Genomic DNA, 24,445 nt, shown 5'->3' on the forward strand with positions numbered 1-24,445 from the left:
CCAAATAAAATTTCTTTTCAACGATATATCTTGTTCCTATACCTAAACCTTCTGATTTCTTCAGTAAATCCATTTAAAAGATAATAACTCACTTATAATTGTTTCTTTTAAAGAAAATCGTTACCATGATAAATATTCAAACTTTATAAGTATCAATTATGGAGCGTAGAGATTTGGGAGATACCTCTACACTCGCATGGGAGATATCTCTACACTCTATATAAATAGTATCAATTAGAATTTATGTGCTAAAATTCTAAAATTATCATGGTAACGAAATTCTTAAAATGAAAATATAATAATAGAATTATTAATTTTTAAATAGCTCTACTTAACATGATATAGTCTGTGAAACGAATAACTTTGAATTTGACAGTTCCCGCGGGCTTTTCTAGTGTTAATTTTATTAGGTTAGCAACTTGCGGCCATGCTGATGCAATGCCGTCTTTAATAGATATATTATATAATCCTATATATCTCGGAGCGAGATTTATGACGTCACGCTAGTTAGATACTACGGATTAATAAATATGTTGTAGAATACATGGAAAACATAATTATTCCTCGTATTTTTGGTTTGTATTTTAAAAATGATATAGTTTACATGAAATATACATAATGTACTGTTAATAAATACAATATACGAGTATATACCTATTTATAGTAATAAATACTTTGGCAAATAATCTATGAACCATATAAATGCAGTAAATGATTTAGAATATGGCTGAAATCGTACTCCATTGTCAATGTAGGTAGTTTTAGTGTTAAGAATAATAATTTAAAAAAATATGTGGTCATCTTTTGACAAGTTTATATTAGTTTATTAATTGCAGTAAACATTAGGTATGTGGTGTGTGGTGTGAATATTTTAATATGTAATTTTTTGGATTATATTCGACACTATTTTTTTCATATGACACAACACTGATGAAGGCTATAATGTTAGCCGAAACGTTTTTTTTAAACCAAATAAAAATGATGTAAAACCAAATGAAAACTTAATCAGCGTTTTTCCCGAACCTAAATACCAAAAAAATCCGCCTTCGAAATGACGCCTTTTTTTCTATGATATTGTATTATTTGCAAATATAATTTTTCGAACACTAATAACAATACATCACTATTAGTAGATATTGAATGTTTTTTGTTAAATTAGATCGATTTTCAAACCCCAAAATGTAAAATATATTTTACATTTTACCCATTATCTTTTGTACCTATTCATTATTTGTATATTGTAAAACATTTACTGTATTTGTATGGTTCATAGTTTATTTGCCAAAGTATTTATTACTATAAATAGGTATATATATTGTATTTATTAACTGTATATTATGTATATTTCATGTAAATTATATCATTTTTAAAATACAAATCAAAAATACGAGGAATAATTATGTTTTCCATGTATTCTACAACATATTTATTAATCCGTAGTATCTAACTAGCGTGACGTCATAAATCTCGCTCCGAGGCTGTTCTATTAGAGACGGTATTGGTCTGATATTTAGAAATGTCAAAAGCTGATGACATTTTACTTTTGACGACATTTTGTGTTGATTTGCAAGAAGAGGAAGAATTGTCACTTGTTTTATTATTTTCCTTTTCTATTTCACGAAAGTTAAAAGAGTTACCTACTTGATTTTTTTACCTACGTTCAGGCACTCAATTTAAAGAGTATCAGTAACTTTTTTGATAGAGGAATTATATATTTGCCATGTTGGTAAAGATAACGGTCAAAATTCAAAGTTATTCATTTTATAGACTATAACATGATAACATGATATATAGTTGAAAAGCAATTTTATTAGTCTTTTGATTTTTTAAATAATATACATAGGCTTGAATTAAAATAACAAAGATTTGAGCAATTTCATAACAAACGGAAATGCTCAAATCTTTGTTGCTCTCCCTGTGTAATATCCAATCGGTTTATTCAGACAGATCGAATATATCGACTTTCGTTAACTTATAACCCAAATTGCAATTTTAAAAGTGTTTAATTCATGATTTTACCAATGCTTATTCACGCTAAGGTTTTTGTCAATTTTACACATGTTTTATTTTTTATCCCAAAAACTATTAGAGATAGGTATAGGTTGGTATAATAGAAAAATTATGAGATATGAAAGTAGTTTCACCCCTAAGTAGGGAAAGTAGGGCTCACCCCTATAACTTTTTTATTTTTTAATTTAAAAAAAAAGAGATTTGGTTTGTTAGTATATGACATAAATTATGATTGATTGATATATTCAATTGTTTTTGGTCACTTCCTGTTTCACCGGAAATGACTACAACTTTTGATATTTAAATGGCACCCTCGGTATTTTTATGCGATAGAAATCATATGTCACCTTTTGACATCTTCGCATATGGTTTATTTGAAATTATAACTTGTGGTTTGTAATGAAAATTTGACTTGAAATACCAAGTGTGTGGTATCAAATTATTCGTAAAAAAATACTTTTTCCAAATATGCTAATGAGCCACCCTCGTTCCATTTGAAAAAAATGAGATATGATTAAAAATACGATTTGAGCATTTTCTAACAGGCCAGGACAAGACACTAAAAACATTAGATAGTCAAATCTATTTTTCCAGGGATCCTTGATTAAGAATTAGTGTTTATAACATAACCATGGCGCTCTAGATTGAATTTTAAATTACGATTTTTTATTAAGCGAGAATTCAAAAGTTGTAGTCATTTCCGGTAAAACAGGAAGTGACCAAAAACAATTGAATATGTCAATCCATCCTAATTTATGTCATATACTAACATACCAAATCTCGTTTTTTTTATCTGAAAAAATAAAGAAGTTATAGGGGTGAGCCACTTTTGAGACGCACCCGGTATATGGAAAATATAAAAAACAACCCTAGTAATTAATGCTAAAGAAGTACAGAATGCATTATCATTTATCTCTTCTAATATAGGATCAAGCCGCCGAAATTCTACGAGGTAAACGTGCCAAAGAAAAACTGGAAAACGACCTGTTGGAAATTTCGTTCAAAATAGAAGACAAGGAGGCGGCGTTGCACGAACTGAACGGCGTGATTTCCGAGCACACCAAGCGCATCGCTCGACTCGAACAAGAGCTCAAGGATCAGAAGACGGCGAACGATAAAATCCAAAAAGAAAACGATCAGAACGTCACTAAGTTGGCAAAGCTGCACGACGACCACAACAACATGATATTCGATTTCGATAAACTGAAAAAACTGTACCAATCGAAAATGGTTGATATAAAGGTATGTACACACAACCAAACTTATATGCGGAATCATCTATTACTTTTCATAATTCTTGAGACGTATGAAAATGTTGTGTTTATAAATAAAACTCAGTCCTTGTCAATGACTTTTAATGAAAAATAATATATATAGCAATAAGATAGCAATAGAAAAAATAATCAGTTCCCAAAATAAACACAATGCTATTTTTTTGATTTCTGAAACGAAATTAAGATTTAAATTTTTAATGGCCAAAAAGCAAAAACAAAAAGAAAATTGATAATTTTAATAATCCTTCTTGTCACATCTAGCCCTTATGCAAGCGTCTATCCGCGCTGACATGCTTTCCAATTTTGCTAATGCTGCGTCAATAAAACCCAACTGTGCGAGATTTCCTGGATTGTTTCGACGAGCTCTAACTCTTCCTTTGAAGTGTTCGATAGGGTTTAGATCTGGTGAACATGCAGGCCAATCGAAAACTATGAGACCTTCCGTTTCAAGACATTTTCTAGTCACTCTACTGGTATGGGGAGGTGCACTATCGCGCATGGAATTAAAATTATCCCCAATTGCAGCTAAATCAACATACCTCCGACCCGTTAAAGTTTGTTGAAGTGGTAACAATAAAGTTTTTGCTCCCAGCATAATACCTCCCTAGAATATTACAGTTCCTCCTTTATATCTTGGTACAGATTTGGCAGCCTGGAGTTTCACTCTTCTTCTCAAGCTCTGAGAACCCGAATTCAATGATCATTTGATCTTAGGGCAATTCTGGTCTCATCCGAAAAAAAAATTACCAATTCTCAGTTATCCAGTTTTGATGTTGGAGGCATCAATTTAGCCGGTCAATTTTACTTTGCCGAGGTAACTGTGAGATCCGTAGCTCTCTCCTGCTGTAAAACCCTCGAGTACGAAGTCTTTTTCTTATGGTATTAACTGAAACGTTCACACCTGTAGCTGCCAGAACTTGTATTTGTCGCTCTGGATGAGAAACATTGAGATTTCTTCTAGCAATATGGCACACAAGGCGGTTGTTCAGTTGTGACTTTGTCTGGGCCTGTCCTTGTGTGTTCCTAATTCCAAGTAAGTACCTTGCCTATGTTTTCGATACAACAGCCTGGGTAACGCACACTATCTCTGCTAGGTCTCTTTGGGGCATTCCTTCTTCAATGAGAGCAATATTTCTTCCCCTCTGTACATCTTTAGTAAGCATTTTTTTTATTTTATGGTTCGAATGAAAATTACCGGACAATTGTGATTTTACTACTAAACACAAAATTCAAAAGAAAATAAATCGCAGCAGTCGTTTATTCTTTATTATCATGTTTATTTACAACAAAAAGCCTTATCTTAAAGTTGTATACCAATTTTTATCCTTCCAAGAAATTTAGTCAGAAATAAAGAATGATTCCATATAAGTTTGGTTGTGTTATGTAAAGGTAAAAGTGAGTACAGATATTTTCTAAATGTATTCGTATCTAACTAGATATGGGGACATTCCGGGAATCTCATTTTGAGGGAATGTTCCTGGGAACGTTCCCAGGAACGTTCCCCAAATCGGGATAGTGATGGGAATGGAAAAAATTTTAATGTTATGAAAAATTGGACATATTCCCCAAAGCAGAAAAGTGATAAAGTTAAGAAAGTATAACTTTCAAAATATATTTAATTTTCATTATTCTCATAAATCTAATAATAAATCAAGTTACTGTTGTCAAGGCCTGTTCATAACTTTTCCAATGTTTTGATTACTTTTCCGAAATTTAAGAAAAGTTCCCGAAAAGTGGAAATGTTCCGAGGAATATTCCAACTCGCATCAAAATACAACTTTCCCGAATTTCAGTCACTTTCCCGACCTTAGAGTAACGTTCCCGGAACATTCTCGGAACATGGGAATGTTCCCTGAGGCACGTTCCGACCTGCACATCACTATATCTAACTGAAAATGATTTTGTATCTATGAATTCTGAAACAATAAAGGTAAATAAAAAGTTAATAGGCCAAAGTCGCCTATATACCATACTGGCTCCTAAATCGTACCTCTTCCATATCTTTTTTTTTGGGAGATAGGAGACATCTTCAAAGGCACTACTAAGTTCGTATCCGCCAATTACCATTTCATAGCGGAATCCGCTCTTTCATTTCCTCAGTGCAAAGAGTGTTTTTAGATTTTCTTCATGATGCTCATTGCCTCTCTTTTCTCTTTTTAGAGATCCAGGCTGACTGTGCATTAGAACTCTTTCTAGAGAACTACAATATCTAAATCGGAGATTTTTTGCACATCATTGTTTTACAACGAGATCTATTCATAAAAATATTTTCAATATGGCGGCACTAACCGGATATACTGGAAGTTGACAGCAACTTTCATATTTTAAATGGGTGCTCCCATTTTTTATTATATACTTAGATTCTCTGAAAATTTTTATGAATTTTGATATTAACACTCTATATCTAACATTAACCGATTTTGGACGAAAAAAACTGCCTGTCGAAAAAAATTGTATAGCCTAAACGTCAAATTTATTGATTACCACAGCCAGTGTGACATAAAGAGAAGACATGTGGCTATCTACTTCAAAAATTAAATTGGTCGAATGTCATATAATAATGGCGGTAGCTGTCATGGAATTATCATATATGTTTTTTTTTCAAATGGAAATCCAGTTTTTTTATTTCACTGGTTAAAAGGTTTTTCAATTCCTTAATTTTTGCCTATACATATTCCTATATCTAAAATAAATCGTTTTTAAGTTATTTAAGGTTATATTTTAAAACGTCCGATACAGCACACTTCGTCCCAGGGACGTACATTTTATGTCCATTTTACGTCGGCGTCGGTACGTCCCGGGACCAATTAGGGACGTACTATGTACGTACAAAAGTATACGTACATAGTACGTGCCCCATGTACGTACTACCGTATGATCGAAAAAAAACGGCGTCCAGTTGGCTTGGAAATCATTAGCATTACATCGTTGACATTCCCCATATAATTTTACATATAAAATGACAGCGATCTTCATTTCATAGCCATCGCTGACGCCGTTTTTATTCGATCATACGGTATTTACGTACATTGTAGGACTTCACTACGGACGTACATGCGAGTACGTACTACGGACGTACATGCGAGTATGTACTACGGACGTACATGCGAGTATGTACTACGGACGTACATGCAAGTACGTACTACGGACGTACATGTGAGTACGTACTACGTATGTATCTTGAACATTTTTGAAAACGCATTACAAAATGTTATTTAATTTTAATATCATGACTGGATTATTTTGGTCAGATATACCCAATAATAATGAATGGACTGGATCAGTGGATCTTTTCTAGGCTAACGTTAATTCAAATCACTCTAACCTACCTCTACTTCTTTTATTAATAAATCTAACCCGACCGCTATAAAAAAATGATTTCCTAAATTATCCAATGACCATAATGCATGACAGCCTTTGAAGAAATCTGATGGGTTAAAAATGCAATATATTATGCAATCAAGCCTAACAGAAAAATTATGCAGTCCTATGTTTAAATTTCTCGCTAAGTTATTCGTTCACATTCGAGTCTTGTCGGAATCGGAAGTCGGGCGGTTTCTAATGGCGTTTTCGATTGGCAGAGCTAGAGCGCACGTGCGCACTCAGTGTAGTTCCATCTTTTATTAATCAACGTAAAAAATAAAAACAACAATACACTGAGTGCGCACCTACTCCGATCCAGTTTTCGATTGTGTTGTGTGTCATGGTGGCCGTAGGTTGTTTGGCTTCGACCTTGTTTTCTTTTGTTGTTGCCTTCGTTGCTCGTTGTTTCAAGGTAAGTTAAAGTGTAATAATATAATGTGACTATTTCACCTAGCACAGACACAACCTCGAATGATTGAGAATCGGCTCATTCAATTTTTTCAAAACAGAGGCAAGAATTAGATATTTGAATACTTAGTTATCTTTTTGTATTTTGTAGTTAGAAGCAGTTCGAGAATAAAAAAATAAAATATCTATCAACATCCAATAAAAGACAGAGTGCGCTAAGGGTGTAGTTGCCGGACCGAAGCTAGACTCAGGGGTGTATCAAGACATAAGGGATGACCCTGTACCTGAGTTTTTATATTAATAAATATTTTAAGCTGACTTCCATTGAATTATTTCTAATTAAATTCCTAGGTCGTATACCGTCGTTGAAAAATGTACGTCCATAGTACGTACATTGTACGTCCATAGTACGTACATTGAACGTCCATAGTACGTACATTGTACGTACTTTCGATCATTTTACGTCCAGTTTTGGTCCGGAACAAAACATAAAATGTACGTACCTGGATAGTACGTACATGCGACGTACATAGTACGTACATTGCCACGTCCCAGGGACATACCGGGAACGTACAGAGCGTTGGAAAATGTACGTCCTCGGTACGTACATTGTACGTACCAGGGACCTGACGTTCGTCCCAACATTGCGTACCAGGTACGTACATAGTACGTACCGTGGCTGTATGGGGTATATTACTTTGACATTTGGGTAATTACTTTGACATTAAGTGTCAAACAATCAGACACTTTATTTCCATCTGTCAAAGAACTAACTATTTGAATTTTTTATACTATAAATACTGTACGCTTAAGAGTTTAAAAAGTATATTTATAAAAATATATGTCGTACTTTTCGCTCTTTAGTGATATCTAATAGTTGATAATAATATTAATATACCGTATATATGATCGCAAAAAACGGCGCATACTTTATGAACAAAATGTCACAATATGACATGGCCACATCTATTGTTTTACACTCGGTTTTACATCACTTGACGTTTAGTCAGAGGCTATATACTGGTTAAAATCAAGAAAAATATACGCTTTAAAACTAAATCTTAAATAATTTAAAAACAATTACTTATATACAGTATAGGAACATATATAGGCAAAAAGTAATGAATTGAAAAACCTTTTCACTAGTGAAATAAAAAAAGTGGGTTTTCATTTGAAAAAAAATATTTATGATAATTCTTTAATTGATCAATTCCGCGACAGTTACGCCATTATATGTCATTATATGACATTCGAACAATTTAATTTTGGAAGTAGATAGCCATATGTCTTCTCTTTATGTCATAGTGGCTGTGGTATTCAATAAATTTGACGTTTAGGCTATACCCATATTTTTGACAGGCAGTTTTTTTCGTTCAAAAATTTTAAATATTTTTTTTCTCAAAAACAGTCTATGTTAGATATAGAGTGTTTAATATCAAAATTCATAAAGTTTTACAGATAATTTAAGTATGTAATAAAAAATGGGACCACCCATTTGAAATAAGAAAGTTGCTGTCAACTTCCGGTATTTCTGGAAGTGCCGCCATATTGAAAATATTTTTAATCGATAGATCTCGTTGTGAAACTATGAGGTGCAAAAAATTTCCGAGCTAGATGTTGTAGTTCTCTAGAAACTTCTAATGCACGCTTAGCCTTGGACACCCTGTAGAACAAAAATCTATCTTTAAATAATTTGTTTTTAAATGCAATGTTTTATGATAATATTAGGCCGGTGAAGAAGAAGTAATGCGCTTGAAAAACGACGTGTCCAAAATAGCCAAGTTGAAGGACGCCCTCGAGAAGAGACTGATAGTAGTAAATCAAGAAAAAGACGAATCTCTGATGGACAAGAACTCGATGCGTCAGAGAATTGCCCTCCTAGAACACGAAATAGACGACTACAAGCGGTTCGCGATGGAAGACAAGCGCATCATCGAAACGATAAACAAGGAAAAGGACGTGCTCAACAAAACCATCCTGAGACAGCAAGTCGTGGCTCGCGACCAGTTGAAGCTTATACAAATCCAAGACCAGAGCAAAAAGAAACTCGAACTGGAACTGGACAGTTTCTTCATCGAAAGCGGTAAGCACAAGAAGCAGATTCATCATTTGGAAGTGGAACGTGATAGACTCGCGGAAGAACAACAAGACCTGACCAAGACGATCGAAGACAACCTGGACGACATTCGCGAAAAGAAGGGCCTCATTTTCGACCTGAAAAAAACGATTACCGAGAACGAGAATCAAATCAGGCAACAGCAGAACACGTACGAAGCCATACGTGCCGATCGTAACGCTTTGCAAAAGTCTGTCCAAGAGGCTACGGCTGAAGGTTGTGAACTGCGTAGGAAGCTGAAGATTGTGTTCCATCAAACCGAACAGTTAAAAGAGGACATTGCGGTGAAGGAAAAACTGCTTATTAAAGATGAGAATATAATGAGGAAGATCGCAAAGGAGAAAGAAAATCTCAAGTAAGACTATATGAGATTTAATTTTTGTTTATAATCCTGGTCATGGAATTGTTGCATGAACTAAAAGCTTTCATATCATCTACTTACATCAAGCTTACATACTTTTACTACTAGATTGTGGATATCATCGCTACCTTATAAATCTATTGTGTCTCCCTTTCTTGAATTATAACTCATCATACAGTCTCAGGGTTTTAACAAAACCAGTATCTGAGACGGTTTTACAGACGTTAGTTCTTCATCTCCGATATCAGTCGTACTAAAGTTTATGGTACGAATGGTCATCGTCTCAGCACACTAATTGATGAGGTGTTCTGGTGGTACCTAATTTTCCACCCAGACCTGCATTCGGCGTTGTTTTTTAGCTTTTTTTAATATACTGACAGTGTCTCCTCCAAAATTTGTTTTGATGTATTTTTGTTTAAATAATGATTCCACAACAGTCGATTAATTCTTAATTTCATTACATAAAACTTTTGCATAATATCAGGAGATTTATATTTTTATCACCTTTAACAAGGCTTTTTCTTGCTTAGGATAGAGGTAATGTCTGGTATAAATCAAATACGAACGCTAAAGGAAGATATCAAAGAGCAAAAAGAAGAAGAAAGACGGTTGCATAAGACGATTTTAGACCACGAACGTACCATTAGGCAGCAGATTAAAGATATCGAACAATTTATGAACGAAAGAGATGTCATCGGATCTCAACTCGTAAGAAGAAACGACGAAATTGCCTTACTGAATGAAAAAATAAAGATCCTTCAATCTACATTGTGTAGAGGTAATTTTTATAAAATAGTATGTGATAAGTTTATCCTTATTATAACCATATTAATTTACAATGACTATCAAATACGATTAAGGTCTGTTCTGGAAGCTGGGTTTTCTCATTTTTAGCTATTACCGTGCAAGCTCATATGCTATACGTTGAAAAAAAAAACGGCGTTATAGTTGGCATGAAAATGAAGATCACTATCATTATATATGTAAAATTATATGGTGAATGTCATCGATTGTCGTTTCCAAACCGCGATCCCGAAATCCCGGTGTATGCTTATCATCGAAATTAAATCTCAGGATAATCTTCAAAAATTATTATTATTATTTGACAGCCCAATCTAAAATGATTCGACTTTATATGCTTTAGTCTTTCAAAGATTATATTTTATTTATACTAAGCGGAACGTCAATATATCTAAAAGGTTTATTTCCTTGTTTGCTATATATTATTTTTTCTTGCAATTTTTTTACTTACTAAATATGAATGTTACTTTATTTTTTCTATTTTAATACAGCTCTTTCTCATTTTCTATTTGATATATGTAACTGCTGCTTTTTATTAAGTGTTTCTATAGATTAAATTTATCACTCTGTTATCAATCCCGGGACACCGTTATCCCGGGATTATAGTTTCTTATCCCGGGATTCTAAAACGGGATTCCGATCCCGAAAATTGGGAACTATTTCCAAACCTACTTGCCTTTTTTTATAGTACGGTATATCCTTCACAGAAGAATGTGATAAAGACCTAGACTCCTTATTGACAGCAAGACCAAGACTCAGACCAAAGGAGTATTGGTCTTGCATTTGCTCATTACTATATTCTTCTTCTTCTACTTATTTGAGATCTAGTCGATCTGTTAGTTTTAAGGTTGCCTCTGTAGGAGTTCTTGGGAGATGGACTGCCAACTGTTTTTCCATCTTTTTGGAGGCTTTCCCGGCTATCTCTTACCCAAGGGTTTTCCTTCAAGAGCTATTCGGGGTAGTCTGTTTTTTTCCATGCGTTTTACGTGTGCAAACCATTGTCTTTTGCTTTGCCAACCCCATCTCACTACGTCCTGTATTCCACATTGTTGTCTGATGACAGTTTGCATCTTACCGGCTCTTTACGATATTGAGCTATATACTATATAATTCTACTTATTAGTTGATAAATACTCTGTATCTTTAATAATAACAAATTTACTAACATTTCCTGTAATAAATCTAATTTTGTAGGAGAAACACACTATGATCAACGACTTGAAGATATTAAGTTGCTAAAGATCGAGGTGAAAAGACTAAGACAGGAGAAATTGCTCATGTCCAAATCGATGACGAATATGGTCGATTTCAGGCAGGAAATCTTCCATTTAGAACGGGATTTGACAAAATCTAGATTGAAATGTACCGCTTTGGAACAAGAGATGCAAAATCCACTCAACATACATAGATGGAGGAAGTTGGAAGGCTCCGACCCTGAAGTTCTGGACCTGTTACAGAAAATAAAGATTTTGCAAAAGTATGAACTTTTTTTTTGGGGAGGAGGGGAAAAATCTTGCATAAGACACCGTTGGGTAGTGTCGGATTCCTACCGACTAAAAAAACCCTCCTCGCATACCAACGCTCTATCCAGCTGGAAACCGCTTGAGCATTACTTCAGCTGGAAGGCTCTCTATGCGGTATGGCCCTGCATTCTATTTTCTTTGGATTGTATTTTTTCTCGAATGCATCTATATGTAATTTTCAATGATGTTTCACCGCTCAGCAGCCGTTGCATCATATTTTTAGCATTAAAGACTTGTCCGCCACTGTCCCGTTTGGAATGACTCTCTAAACTGCTTTCATTCAGTGCAGAGGAATAGTGTGTGTTCGAGACTATCAACTTCCTTGCAATACATGCACAAATTTGAGGGGGATCTCTTCCTTTTATTTTTATTAACAGCTATTTGTACAGGGTGGCCCATTGAAAACGTTCCGCAAGGCATAACGGCTAGGGTATTCTTTTTTTCAAAAGATCCAAAAACACGTCAATTTTGTTTGCGAGGGCAACTTTTGCCCCAAAAATGATTGCAAAATCTACAACCCTCTGAGCGGGGGCGTCATCCCCCAACTTTTTTCAAATGGGAAGGGGGGTCAAGTGACGCCGCAATGAAAAGAGCTTTCTATTCTCTATGTTTCCCCGCCTCGTTTTTGAAAATCGGTCGAGTCATTGAGAAAATATGAAGGATTGAAATTTGAAAAGTTTATTTAAACATTTATCAGAGTAAATGATAAGGATAAATTCCTTCGACCAATTTGAGTTTTTTTCTTATGTTTACGCATTTTTTCACTTGCCACATGGTAGAACGATCAGGTGCGGTAGTTGCTAGATAGCTGTTCTGTGAATTGTGCGTTGAAGTTCTTCTCAATATCGTTAAACTGATCTACAATAGAATTTCCAAAAATACCAGCCCACACGTTCAATTTTCCCAACGAGGGTTTTGTGTGTCAACCCAACGAGGGTTTTGTGTGTGCACCCCGTGAAAAATCCTGGGGTTGTCCTCAGCCCAGTACCAACAGTTGTGCCGATTAACTACATCGTTCAAAAAGAAAGTAGGTACACTCATCCGAAAAACACACATTAAATAGGAAATTATTATCATTCGCCACTCGTTCAGTCATAGTTTCACAAAACTGCAAGCGACGATCAAAATTGTCTTCGTTGAGATCTTGTACCAACTGAATTTTTATACGGGTGCAACTTGTGTTTTTTTTTATTATCCTTTGGACATTTGTACGATTCACGCCGCCGCCGCCGGTCTCATTGGCTAATTTTCTTGTACTCAGCGTACTATCCATGGCAACTTGGCCCAATACGTTCATTTACTACAGGATTTTCCCTCTGCCTCTTTTTATTCATAACGGAACCAGTTTCCAGAAATTTTGCTACTAACTCGCCAACAATTTTGCCATAAAGGCGTTTGTCAGGATGGCGCAACCCGATTGCCACATTCATTATTTATAAAATAAAGTTCGATTTTTTCCACTTTTTCTGCAAGTGGGTACACCATAATAATTGTTAAAAAGTTTAACGATATTGAGAAGAACTTCAACGCATAAGTCACAGAACAGCTATCTAGCAACTACCGCACCTGATCGTTCAACCTTGTGGCAAGTGAAGAAATGCGTAAACATCTAGAAATAATAAGAAAAAACTGCAAATTGGTCGAAGGAATTTACCCTTATCATTTACTCTGATAAATGTTTAAATAAACTTTTCAAATTTCAATCCTTCATATTTTCTCAATGATTCGACCGATTTTCAAAAACGAAGCCGGAAAGTATAGAGAATAGAAAGCCCTTTTCATTGCGATACCACTTGACCCCACTTTCCATTTGAAAAAAAATGGGGGATGACACCCCCGCTTAGAGGGTTGAAGATTTTGCAATCATTTTTGGGGCAATAGTTGTCCCCCTCACAAACAAAATTGACGTGTTGTTAAATTTTCTGAAAAAAAAAATTACCCTGGTCGTTATGCCTTGCGGAACGTTTTCGATGGGCCACCCTGTATAAATAGCTGTTAAAGCATCCGTGCCCTGTCAATGCCTGAGTTAGAAAATAGTCTGTCTCTCCAAGTCTTCTGTCTAACCAGGTATTAATGTCTGGTATGAGATCATGTGTCCATCTACCTTATCTATCTAGATCCCACTCCTTTTGCCATTCATTTATCAGTATGCTTCTTACCTCCAGTTTTGATATCCCTTTGTATCTTTCTCTTCTCTCCTCTACAAGTAGGTGAATAGGAGGACCCCGGATATGACATTAATGCTTCAGCGGAGACGGTTCTATATGCAGTGCAGATCTTGAGATTCAAAGTATGAACTTGTTAAGTACTATCTGTTAGTTAAATATACGATACTGACCAATGGAATGTTAATTACATTTAAACATTTTTTTAGGTGTTTCGCTGCGACCTTTTCAGATCTATTTTGGTTCTTTTCTGATCTCTAGGTTGCATTCTCCAGGCCTATCCATTTCAAACAGTCTAATAACTTGGAGACTGAAGCTCCCTATACTTCAATCATTGCCTAAAACAAACTTAGAAGAAATTCAACCATATTTTCATGTATTTCTTAATTTTCTCTGAAACGGTATGAAAATTTCAGAATTCAGAACAATTTCAGAACTCAAATTTTTTTTATGAAGAATGCATTTTTCTCAAAATGTCAATAATAAAAAGTTTTGTGCCTCTTGTAAAGACAATCCGGGGACATACTGTTAATAGGTATCTACAAAACAATCTCTAATATTAGTTAATTTATAGGAGACTTATTAATCAAGCGACTCAGGCAGTTGAAAAGGAAAGGCAATTGAAAGAGGCAGAACGACTTTACTTAAATTTAAGAAAAGTAGTAGCAAAACAGCCTGGGCCAGGGCTACAAGATCAGTTGACGAAAACTCAGAGAGCACTCAAAGCGAGAAGTGATAGATTAAAGGTAAATTCCGTAAATTCGTAAGTTCGCTTTTTATTAGAACGTAACTCATCGGCAAAAGTCTTGCACCCCCTTACTATTTTAATAAAAAAATTACATTTCAAACTAATTTTTTGTGGAAATCAATAGATGGTAAAGTTATGTTAAAAAATAACACAAAAAAGGGAAAACTTTCACCAAGTTCAATAATATATTTTGCCAAAATACAAAAAAAATGCAAATTCCATAAAGAAAAATGTTTGACAAAAAAGAGAAAATAAAAAAATAAATAAATAATAAATGCTGACCAAATTAAGGTTACTAATATAAATATTGCCTCCTCGATTTGTTATGAGTGTATCAAGTCGTCGGAGTATCCCCACTATAGGGTTGTTTATGGTTTCTTGAGGTAAGTTCTGCCAGTCCTCTTGAGCGGCAATGATCAATTCCTGGCGATTTCTTTGTGGGTTATTTCTGCGAAATGCAGCTCTGGTGATGTAGTCCCAGACATGTTCAATGAGGCCAGTCCAGACGAGTTATTTCCCCTTCATTTAATGCTTCCTTGACCATCCTAGCTCTGTGAGGACGAGCGTTGTCATCCATGAGAATAAAATCATTGCCGATTTCTTCTCGCAGAGGATAAATAATTGGTGTGATTACAGTTTCCACATACAAATGGGCGTTTATCACCTCAGGAATATGAATGAGCTCTGTTCGCCTATTGTACATGATACCACCCCAGAACATCTCAGTTCCTCCTTGATAAGGAGCAACAGCTAAGACTGTATTCACGCGATGCTGCCTCCCTGCCTCCCTCCATACTCGCTGACGATAGTCATCACTGATCAAACCTATCCTGGTTTCGTCAGTGAAAATTACGTTTCTCCACTGAGGTAATAACCAGTTCTGGTGTTCTCTAGCCCACTGTAGTCTCCTTTGCCTATGGTATAAAATTAATAGAGGGACTCGCAGTGGACGTCTACGCCGCAATCCAGCATTAGAAATACCAGAACTCTATAAAGTCACACATAACATTTCGACATAAAAACATTTAATGTTTTTGTGTATCGGTTTTTTTATAATCGCGACACAGTCCCTTTTACCTAATTTTTTACTTTGTATATTTTTTGTATATTTTACTTTGTTTGTATATTGGTATTTGGAGAGAAGGGTAAATAAACTATTTGAATGTCACTAGCTAAAAATGTGTACTTTGATTATAAACTACAATATTTAAGCACAGCCAATTAATTAGACAGCAGACTTACGATTAGTTACATGGAACTTAGTTGCATATCTACCTATAGATAACCGCTATCTTACGTTATGTATAACAAGTCCGATTCTGTGCTAGATTAAAGCTGCGTTTATAAAAAAACTATCGAGAGTAGTGCTCTGACTGACTGACTATTAATTTATTCGTAACACGACAGACGATCCGCTGGTAACCAAAAACTAGCTGAATCGACTGGCTGTCTGATGAATAGGCTGTGATATAAGTACCATATGATCGAAAAAAAACGGCTTGGAAATGAACATTAATGACATTCCCCATATAATTTTACATATAAAATGACAGCGATCTTCATTTCATAGCCATCGCAGACACTGTGTTTTTTTTCGATCATATTGTACTTACTTGAATTATACATAATTTTAAAAGCAACTTCTTGACACAACAAAGTTTTACAAATTCACGTTACAATTTACAAAATATGAGAAAATAAAGCAAAATATACATTATTTAAAATTGGCACTATACCGGGTGCGTCTCAAAAGGGCTCACCCCTATAACTTTCTTATTTTTTCAAATAAAAAACGAAATTTGGTATGTTAGTATGATATAAATTAGAATTGATTGATGTATTCAATTGTTTTTGGTCACTTCCTATTTCACTGGAAACGACTACAACTTTTGATTTTTAAATGACACCCTCGGTATATTTTAACTTTCTTCGATAGAAAATGATACTTTCAATAGAATGACATATCATATGTCCACTTTTGACATTTTCGCATATGGTTGATTTGAAATTGTAACATGCGGTTCATATCGACAATAATACCAAGTGTGTGGTACCAAATTATTCGTAAAAAAATGCTTTTTCCAAATATGCTAATGAGCCACACTTGTTCCGTTTGAAAAAATTGAGATATGATTAAAAATACAATTTGGGATTTTTTAACCGGCCAGGACGAGACACGAAAAACATTGGACGATCAAAACTATATTTCCAAGGCTCCTTGATTAAAAATTAGTGTTTCTAACACAGCCATGGCATTCTAGATTAAAAGTTAAAATACGATTTGTTTTTATGCGAAAATGTCAAAAGTTGACATGTCATTCTATTCAGTGTCATTTTCTATCGAATAAAGTAGAAATATACCGAGGGTGCCATTTAAAAATCAAAAGTTGTAGTCATTTCCGGCGAAACAGGAAGTGACCGAAAACAATTGAATACGTCAATCAATCTTAATTTATGTTATATACTAACATACCAAAACTCGCTTTTCTACCTAAAATAAAAAAAAAATAGGGGTGAGCGACTTTTGAGACGCACCCGGTATACGATATTTATTATCGTAAAAACTAATTACAAATAATAACTGCTCTAATTTTATTCTGTGGGTTTGTGTCCATTTCAATTCAATTTATTTGATAAACATATGCATGCCCTCCTAAAAAAGAACATTTTAAATTTACTTACTTTCATTTTTATTTTCGAATTTTTCTTTTTAGTGCATGGTATCAGAATTAAACATGACCGAATTAAAATCTGCCGAATATAAAGCCGATTTGCAAAAAGTTACCGAACAATTGGCGGAACTTAAAAGAAAATATTTAGAAGAGAAGAAAGCCAATAGGGCAAAACGTGCCGCTGCTGAACCAAACCGGGAAAACAGCAGCCAGATCCACGCAAACGCAGTTCGTTTCTCCGGTGGCGGGTTTCGAATGACAGTGCCGGAAATCGCTACAAAATAATCCGCTGTGACCCACAACAAATAGTGTTAAATGTAAAACTCTGTCTAAAACTGTTTGCCATAATCCGCCGAACACGTAGGTAATACATTTCTAACGAATTAACACGAAGTTTTTGTTATTATTGTGAAAAATTTACCGTAAACATTCGATAATAGGTTAGTCCAAAATGTCAAAGGTTTTGGAGGTTTGTGTTGATAGTTTGGAGTCCGCAGTTGCCGCTCTTAACGGCGGGGCCGATCGTCTCGAGTTATGCTCCTCGCTCATAGAGGGCGGACTAACACCAACACCCGGGCTATTGATTCAGATTCAAAATATGAATCCGAGAAAAGTTCCCGTGTTTTGTATGTTACGATGTCGTCCAGGAAATTTCATTTACAAGCCAGAAGAAATGGAAGTAATGAAGGAAGATGCTAAAATTCTCCGTAAAAGTGGCGCAGATGGTTTTGTTTTTGGAACGCTCGCTGAAAATGGGGATGTTGAAATGAAATCTTGTCGAGAAATAATTAAAACGTGCCATCCTTTACCCGTTACATTTCACAGGGCATTTGATTTTGTCCGACGGCCTACCATTGAAGTAGAAGTTATTATCGATCTTGGCTTCCAAAGAATTCTTACCAGTGGCAAACAACAAACAGCTCAAATGGGAGTTAAACTCATCAAAAAACTGATCGATCAGGCTGGAAACCGTATAATTTTAATGCCAGGTGGGGGAGTGAACAAGGATAACATAAAATATATACTGGAGAATACAGAAGCCAAAGAAATTCATGGCTCTTTCAAGAAGCTGAGAGAGGAACCTAAAGATGACTCGGTCGATTGTGAAGCTGAAGTTGTTATTTCTGATAAAAGCATTCCTAACTATGTCACAGATGAAGATGCAGTTGCAGAAGTCGTGAACGTATTAAAATCCCTCTAATTGTTGAATAAGACTGGAAAACTTTTCTGTATACGCAATTTCTGTATACACGACTGTATTAAAATATTTTGCTGTTTGGCGTAATTAATGTAAAAACTAATAAACAAATATGTGTGTTGAATTTACTGTATAATAAATAAAATTATATTTAGGCCTTGTTTTTTTACTTTTAATCCCGCCACTGCTTTATAGAAAATATGTGCTTCCACCTATTGGAGAGGTTCCAAATTAATATTTGCCCTAGATGAAATTTTAACCTATAATTTTATTTTAGTAAATAATGTAAATATTAAATGTTTATATTTTTCTAATAAATCTTTTCCTTACAACATAAAGAAGTATTTTTAAAGATGAATACCGACGAAATGACCTCCAAACTTTTGCAAGGATTAGGCAAGTCAACAAGAAGGGGTATCAAAAGATGTTCAAAATGTGGTATTTATAATGGTACAAGAGGCATTTTTTGTAAAAATAAGAACTGTGGGGTATCTTTGAGATCTTCCGAAAATCCAACTTACGAATTTGATGCTGTTAAATTAATTACTGGCACAAGTAGACAGGTTTATTCTGTACGAGTAAAGGACATGGCTTCAGAATGTCGGGGTTTTGTACAGTTGCCATTATTACAATCATCTATGGAGGATAACAATAACATTTTATCTGATGCTGCTTTGTGTTTTGTTGACTCTTGCCAAAGCTCATTCGATAATTCAATTTTAAAGTGCCATGAAGAAATTCAAAATAATGCAGATGTAGAAATATGCGATCATATAAGCTTAGCTTTAAAGAGTCAAGTAGTTGCAAAACCAATTTTCTTTGATGATTACATGTTAAATGATCTAAATATACCTAATGAGGTAAAGCAGTCACTATACCTCTTGGCATCTGATAATGCGTGCCCTCTTGTACAGCAAGTATCGAAGAATATTATGGCTGTCAGATGTCAGGTAACTCCAAAACAACCATTAGGGTATCTCCATTTTAATATTAATAAAGGAAGAAGTAAAGCATATGATAAATATTATTGTAATTGTACAGAATATTTATATCCAGGTATGTTTTTTTTTATCAAAACTATGTTAAGAAATGAAAATTTCTTCATTGTATTTTACAGCTCAAAAAATTCCAAAAAATTGTACAAAACAAAAATGTATACATTATTATGCCTGTGTAGCGGCCCTTTCAAGTAACCCAAGTTATTGTGAAGAATATTCGTATTTTCTCAATGATGAAGCAACTACTAAAAACCTATATTGTACTAAAAGTAAGTAGGAACATATATTTTACCTACATATTAGTCACTATAACGAATAGAAAAATAAAAGAATATATGCAAATATCTAATTTTAGACAAAATACATAATTCTCCATACAATAAAATAATTAAACAAATTGATTTACATAATGTAAAGAGTAGGAAAATAAATATAATATCAAATACTATTATAAAAAAGCCAGTCATAACAAAAAAGGTAGGCTCTATGTAATGTGTGTAATAAGTCATACACTAACAAGTTAATGAGTGAATATTTAGTATTATAAAGATTAACAAACTACTAAATACATGACTGTTGTAATCCTTTTTTAAATTAATTGACAAATTATTGCTTTTTTTCTTTTTATTATGTATTATTTTGTATCTATTAAGTTCTACCTTACTTTTTGAAATATTTATATTTTTGTGAATACGCAGTAACGATTTTATTGCATTCTCTAGGCTTATTTCAGATTTAAAAACCAAATATACACAGATTTTTTTTTATTTATTAAATATTCTGTGACAATAATAATAATAATTACTAACTTGAAACGGCAATAACTTAAATGGAACACACCGAATCATCATTTATTTTTTAATTTTGTGTTTTGTTTTGATTTTATTTGATTTTTTGTTCGTGTTTGATTTTTTAGTTCTCCCAAATATACCTACAGGGTGAGTTTCCTACGATGTTTTCTATGGGTATCTCGGAAACTACTGGAGATAGAGAGTCGGTTAAATGGGGAAAGAATTGCAGTTTTATAGGGTCATAAATATGCGCCTTTCAGATTTTTGACAAACTTCATAGCTTACTAGATATTTCGAAAAAAACAAGTGGCTTTTTTGAAAATTCTCCCTAATTCCATTTTTTGTCTAAAATAGATTATATTAGACAAAAAGTTTTCAGATAAAAGTTGTAGATAATCACATTCCTAATGAGTTTGTGTTCTCCGATTTTTTCTAGAGCCTGTGTGATTTTTGACATATGACACAAACATATGTTTTTTTTAATGGAAACCATAGTTGGCCATGACTTCACAAAAAGCTCCATTTTTTAAGCTTTTCGCAGCGATATAAGCTACATGTATTTGTTTTAGTTTGTGGAATGTAAATTGTAAAGAGCCTTTATATAATAATATATTTTGTCTTTTCATAAGTTATAAATCATAACAAAATAAGAACACCATGCCAACTGAGTGAAATTAGTCAAGAAAGATAAGAATTTTTTAACTTTTTAATTTTGTGTTTTGTTTTGATTTTATTTGATTTTTTGTTCGTGTTTGTTTTTTTAGTTCTCCCAAATATACCTACAGGGTGAGTTTCCTACGATGTTTTCTATGGGTATCTCGGAAACTACTGGAGATAGAGAGTCGGTTAAATGGGGAAAGAATTGCAGTTTTATAGGGTCATAAATATGCGCCTTTCAGATTTTTGACAAACTTCATGGCTTACTAGATATTTCGAAAAAAACAAGTGACTTTTTTGAAAATTCTCCCTAATTCCATTTTTTGTCTAAAATAAATTATATTAGACAAAAAGTTTTCAGATAAAAGTTGTAGATAATCACATTCCTAATGAGTTTGTGTTCTCCGATTTTTTCTAGAGCCTGTGTGATTTTTGACATATGACACAAACATATGTTTTTTTTAATGGAAACCATAGTTGGCCATGACTTCACAAAAAGCTCCATTTTTTAAGCTTTTCGCAGCGATATAAGCTACATGTATTTTTCTTTCAAAAAATTATAAAGAGTTATAGTCAATTTTTATCTTTCTTGACTAATTTCACTTAGTTAGCCATGGAAACAAGTTCCATCGTCGTTGCTATCAGAAATGAGAAACTGTCACATCTAAAAAAAACTATCTTTGTAAATTAAAATAAGAAAAATCTTTGTAAATTAAAATAAACAAAAATTGTAAATATGAATTTTTCAAATGAAGAAAAGCGTGTAGGTGGTGTAGGATTGTTCAACTTTTCTTGACCATACAATTTCGAGGATACGTTGACCGGTGAACGTTACTTACATTTTTTAGAGAACGGTTTCAAGACATGTTAGAAAAGTTAAATTTATAGATACTCGCGCATTATAGAATGGTTCCAACATGACTACATTATGACCTCCCCCCCCGCAATGAAAGAAAGGTTAAATTTATTTATATCATAATTATAATTATGTAGACTCAGGGATAGAAAGTGGTGGGCCAATTTCATGGGCCTCCTCGATCACCTGACCTATCCATTTTAGATTTTTTTATGCGGTATGGTTAACAACAAGGTTTACAAAAGAACTTATGAATTAAGAGAAGCACTCGAAGAGGCGGTACAGGAGAAGTTTAATAAAGTCGACCGGTCGTTCTGTGAGAATAGCTAGAAATTCAGTTTTAAAAAGATGCATTTATGTACTCAAAACAATGGCGGATTTTTTAAACATTTTCTAAAATAACTTATAGTGTATGTAGCGATATTATTTTTGTTAGTTTTAGTTTGTGGAATGTAAATTGTAAAGAGCCTTTATATAATAATATATTTTGTCTTTTTATAAGTTATAAATCATAACAAAATAAGAACACCATGCCAACTAAGTGAATTAGTCAAGAAAGATAAGAATTGGCTATAACTCAGTAATTTTTCCAAAAAAAAAACATTATAGCTTATATCGCCGAAAAGCTTAAAAATGGCGCTTTTTATGAAGTCATCGCCAACTATGGTTTCCGTTTAAAAAAACATATGTTTGTGTCATATGTCAAAAATGACAGGCTTTAGAAAAAATCGGTGAACACAAACTTATTAGGGATGTGATTATGTACAAATTTTATCTGAAAACTTTTTTTTTAAAATAGATTATAATGGAATTAGGGACAATTTTTAAAATAGCCAAAATTTCTTTTTTTTTTTCGAAATATATAGTAAGCCATGAAGTTTTTCAAAAATCTGAAAGGCGCATATTTATGACCCCACAAAACTGCGATTCTTTCATTTAACCGACTCTCTATCTCCAGTAGTTTCCGAGATACCCATAGAGAACATCGTAGGAAACCTGTAGATGCTTCTACTGTTTCCATTGTTGTGTTATTTTATTAGAATGTCTTTTTAGTCTACTAGTTAGTACATTAGGGATTTTCCAAAAATAAAATAAATCGATATTTTGAATCGATTCAAGATCGGACATAACAAGATCGATCCAGAAAAAAATCGGCAACAAAAGATCGATCTTATTAAATATCGATATTCGATTCTGAATATATTGGTGTACTCTGGGTGTACTGGTATAATAAAAATATGGGTATTACCAAAATATGATATAATTATAAAAAAAAATTAGATACAAAAAAATCGTAAAACCGTTTATTAGCATTTTTAAAATTAAAACTGAATCAGAGTCACCACAAACTAAATCAGAAACACTCACGAACCGAGATATACTTATGAAAATTAAAAATATGATGACCTATGACAATATTAAAATATAATTATTTGGCATTTTCCATGCTTATGATGATTTTGACAAGAATATGTACCGGTAAATTCTGTGATTTTGATATATATCAGTTGGTTGGAAATAAGCAAAAATCAAAGAATCTTCTACGTTATAAAGTATAAAAATATGGGAATCAGCGACAAAAATCTGACATCTGATATCAAAGTGACAAAACAAACATAGCGCATGCGGCAGCGACCACTTATACTTAATTTTTCAATTCATTGCTAGATGGATTTTTACTAGATCTAGAGATGCACAGTAAACAAATATTCAAGCAAAACTAAAGTGTTTCAGAGTGTTTATTCTTATTCTAACAAGTAAATAAACCTGTAAAACTGTATAAATAAAATCGATCTTCGATTTTGAAAAAAAGATCGATTCTACAAAAAGATCGTTTGATAAAAATCGATCGATTTTAATCGATCTTTTGGGTAAAAAGATCGATCTTCGATTAAAATCGATTCGAATCGTACATCCCTATAGTACATTACTTTAGTTTTTGCTAAATTAATTTTGAGACCTACTTTATTGCTGGCTGTAATTAGTTCGTTAATTTGTGCTTGGGGTTCTTCAGGACTATTGGCAATTAAAGATAATTAACGTTATATACCGATACTTCCATATTCCATATTAATTTACCGGTTGTATACACAACTAATATCAGCTAAAAAGCGCATGTAATCATAATAAAATAAAATTAATAACATTAACAAATAATAATATTGTAAACATGTAAACCCTTGAAATACTTTTTACTTTTTTTTAAAAAAACAGTTTTGTTACTTTGAATATATGATTATTTTAGGTAAAAAAGAAATCATGTAAAAATGAAAAACTTATAATTCAGCGTTGTAAAAAAATCGTTCCTAAAGTCTTCCCTATAGAAATAAAAGTGTTGGACGAACTTCCTACTACAGAAAACAAAGAACCCGAGGTCTCATGGGGCTTCCTCGATTGGCTAGCCTTTGTAACTGAATCAATAAACAGAACCATGCAGTTTATTAATTGTGGTATTGTTAATATGCAGATATTTTATATTCCAGAAGTAAGTCGTAGATTAGAAC

The 24,445-nt window shown here is 33.5% G+C and overlaps 3 protein-coding genes across 4 annotated transcripts in view; all 3 read left to right on the plus strand.

Moving 5' to 3' along the window:
• Positions 1 to 18,000, plus strand: part of LOC115883449 (cilia- and flagella-associated protein 58-like) — a 33,824-nt gene extending 15,824 nt beyond the window's left edge. The window contains exons 4-10 of one of the 2 annotated variants that reach the window (XR_004050383.1): positions 2,938 to 3,252; positions 8,784 to 9,526; positions 10,063 to 10,310; positions 11,528 to 11,810; positions 14,596 to 14,767; positions 17,484 to 17,805; positions 17,882 to 18,000. Coding sequence is in view for 1 of the 2 variants with exons in the window: in XM_030901815.1 (XP_030757675.1) it covers positions 2,938 to 3,252; positions 8,784 to 9,526; positions 10,063 to 10,310; positions 11,528 to 11,810; positions 14,596 to 14,767; positions 17,484 to 17,726 (2,004 nt within the window). In the remaining variant the exon portion in view is untranslated. Of the gene's footprint in view, positions 1 to 2,937; positions 3,253 to 8,783; positions 9,527 to 10,062; positions 10,311 to 11,527; positions 11,811 to 14,595; positions 14,768 to 17,483 lie in introns of both variants that reach the window. The other variant, XM_030901815.1, reaches the window with a different exon arrangement.
• Positions 17,854 to 18,793, plus strand: LOC115883451 (copper homeostasis protein cutC homolog). The gene has a single exon (XM_030901816.1). It carries the CDS (start codon positions 17,893 to 17,895, stop codon positions 18,640 to 18,642), a length of 750 nt encoding a protein of 249 aa, XP_030757676.1. The 5' UTR covers positions 17,854 to 17,892; the 3' UTR covers positions 18,643 to 18,793.
• Positions 18,794 to 18,885: 92 nt separating this feature from the next.
• Positions 18,886 to 24,445, plus strand: part of LOC115883465 (uncharacterized protein C2orf42 homolog) — a 32,708-nt gene continuing 27,148 nt past the window's right edge. The window contains exons 1-4 of the mRNA XM_030901828.1: positions 18,886 to 19,695; positions 19,757 to 19,906; positions 19,993 to 20,114; positions 24,187 to 24,426. Coding sequence (XP_030757688.1) covers positions 18,993 to 19,695; positions 19,757 to 19,906; positions 19,993 to 20,114; positions 24,187 to 24,426 — 1,215 coding nt within the window. The 5' untranslated portion in view covers positions 18,886 to 18,992. The remainder of the gene's footprint in view (positions 19,696 to 19,756; positions 19,907 to 19,992; positions 20,115 to 24,186; positions 24,427 to 24,445) is intronic.

Source organism: Sitophilus oryzae, unplaced genomic scaffold (assembly GCF_002938485.1).
Source record: "Sitophilus oryzae breed Bouriz unplaced genomic scaffold, Soryzae_2.0 scaffold_1903_pilon_pilon, whole genome shotgun sequence".
Lineage (NCBI taxonomy): Eukaryota > Metazoa > Arthropoda > Insecta > Coleoptera > Curculionidae > Sitophilus > Sitophilus oryzae.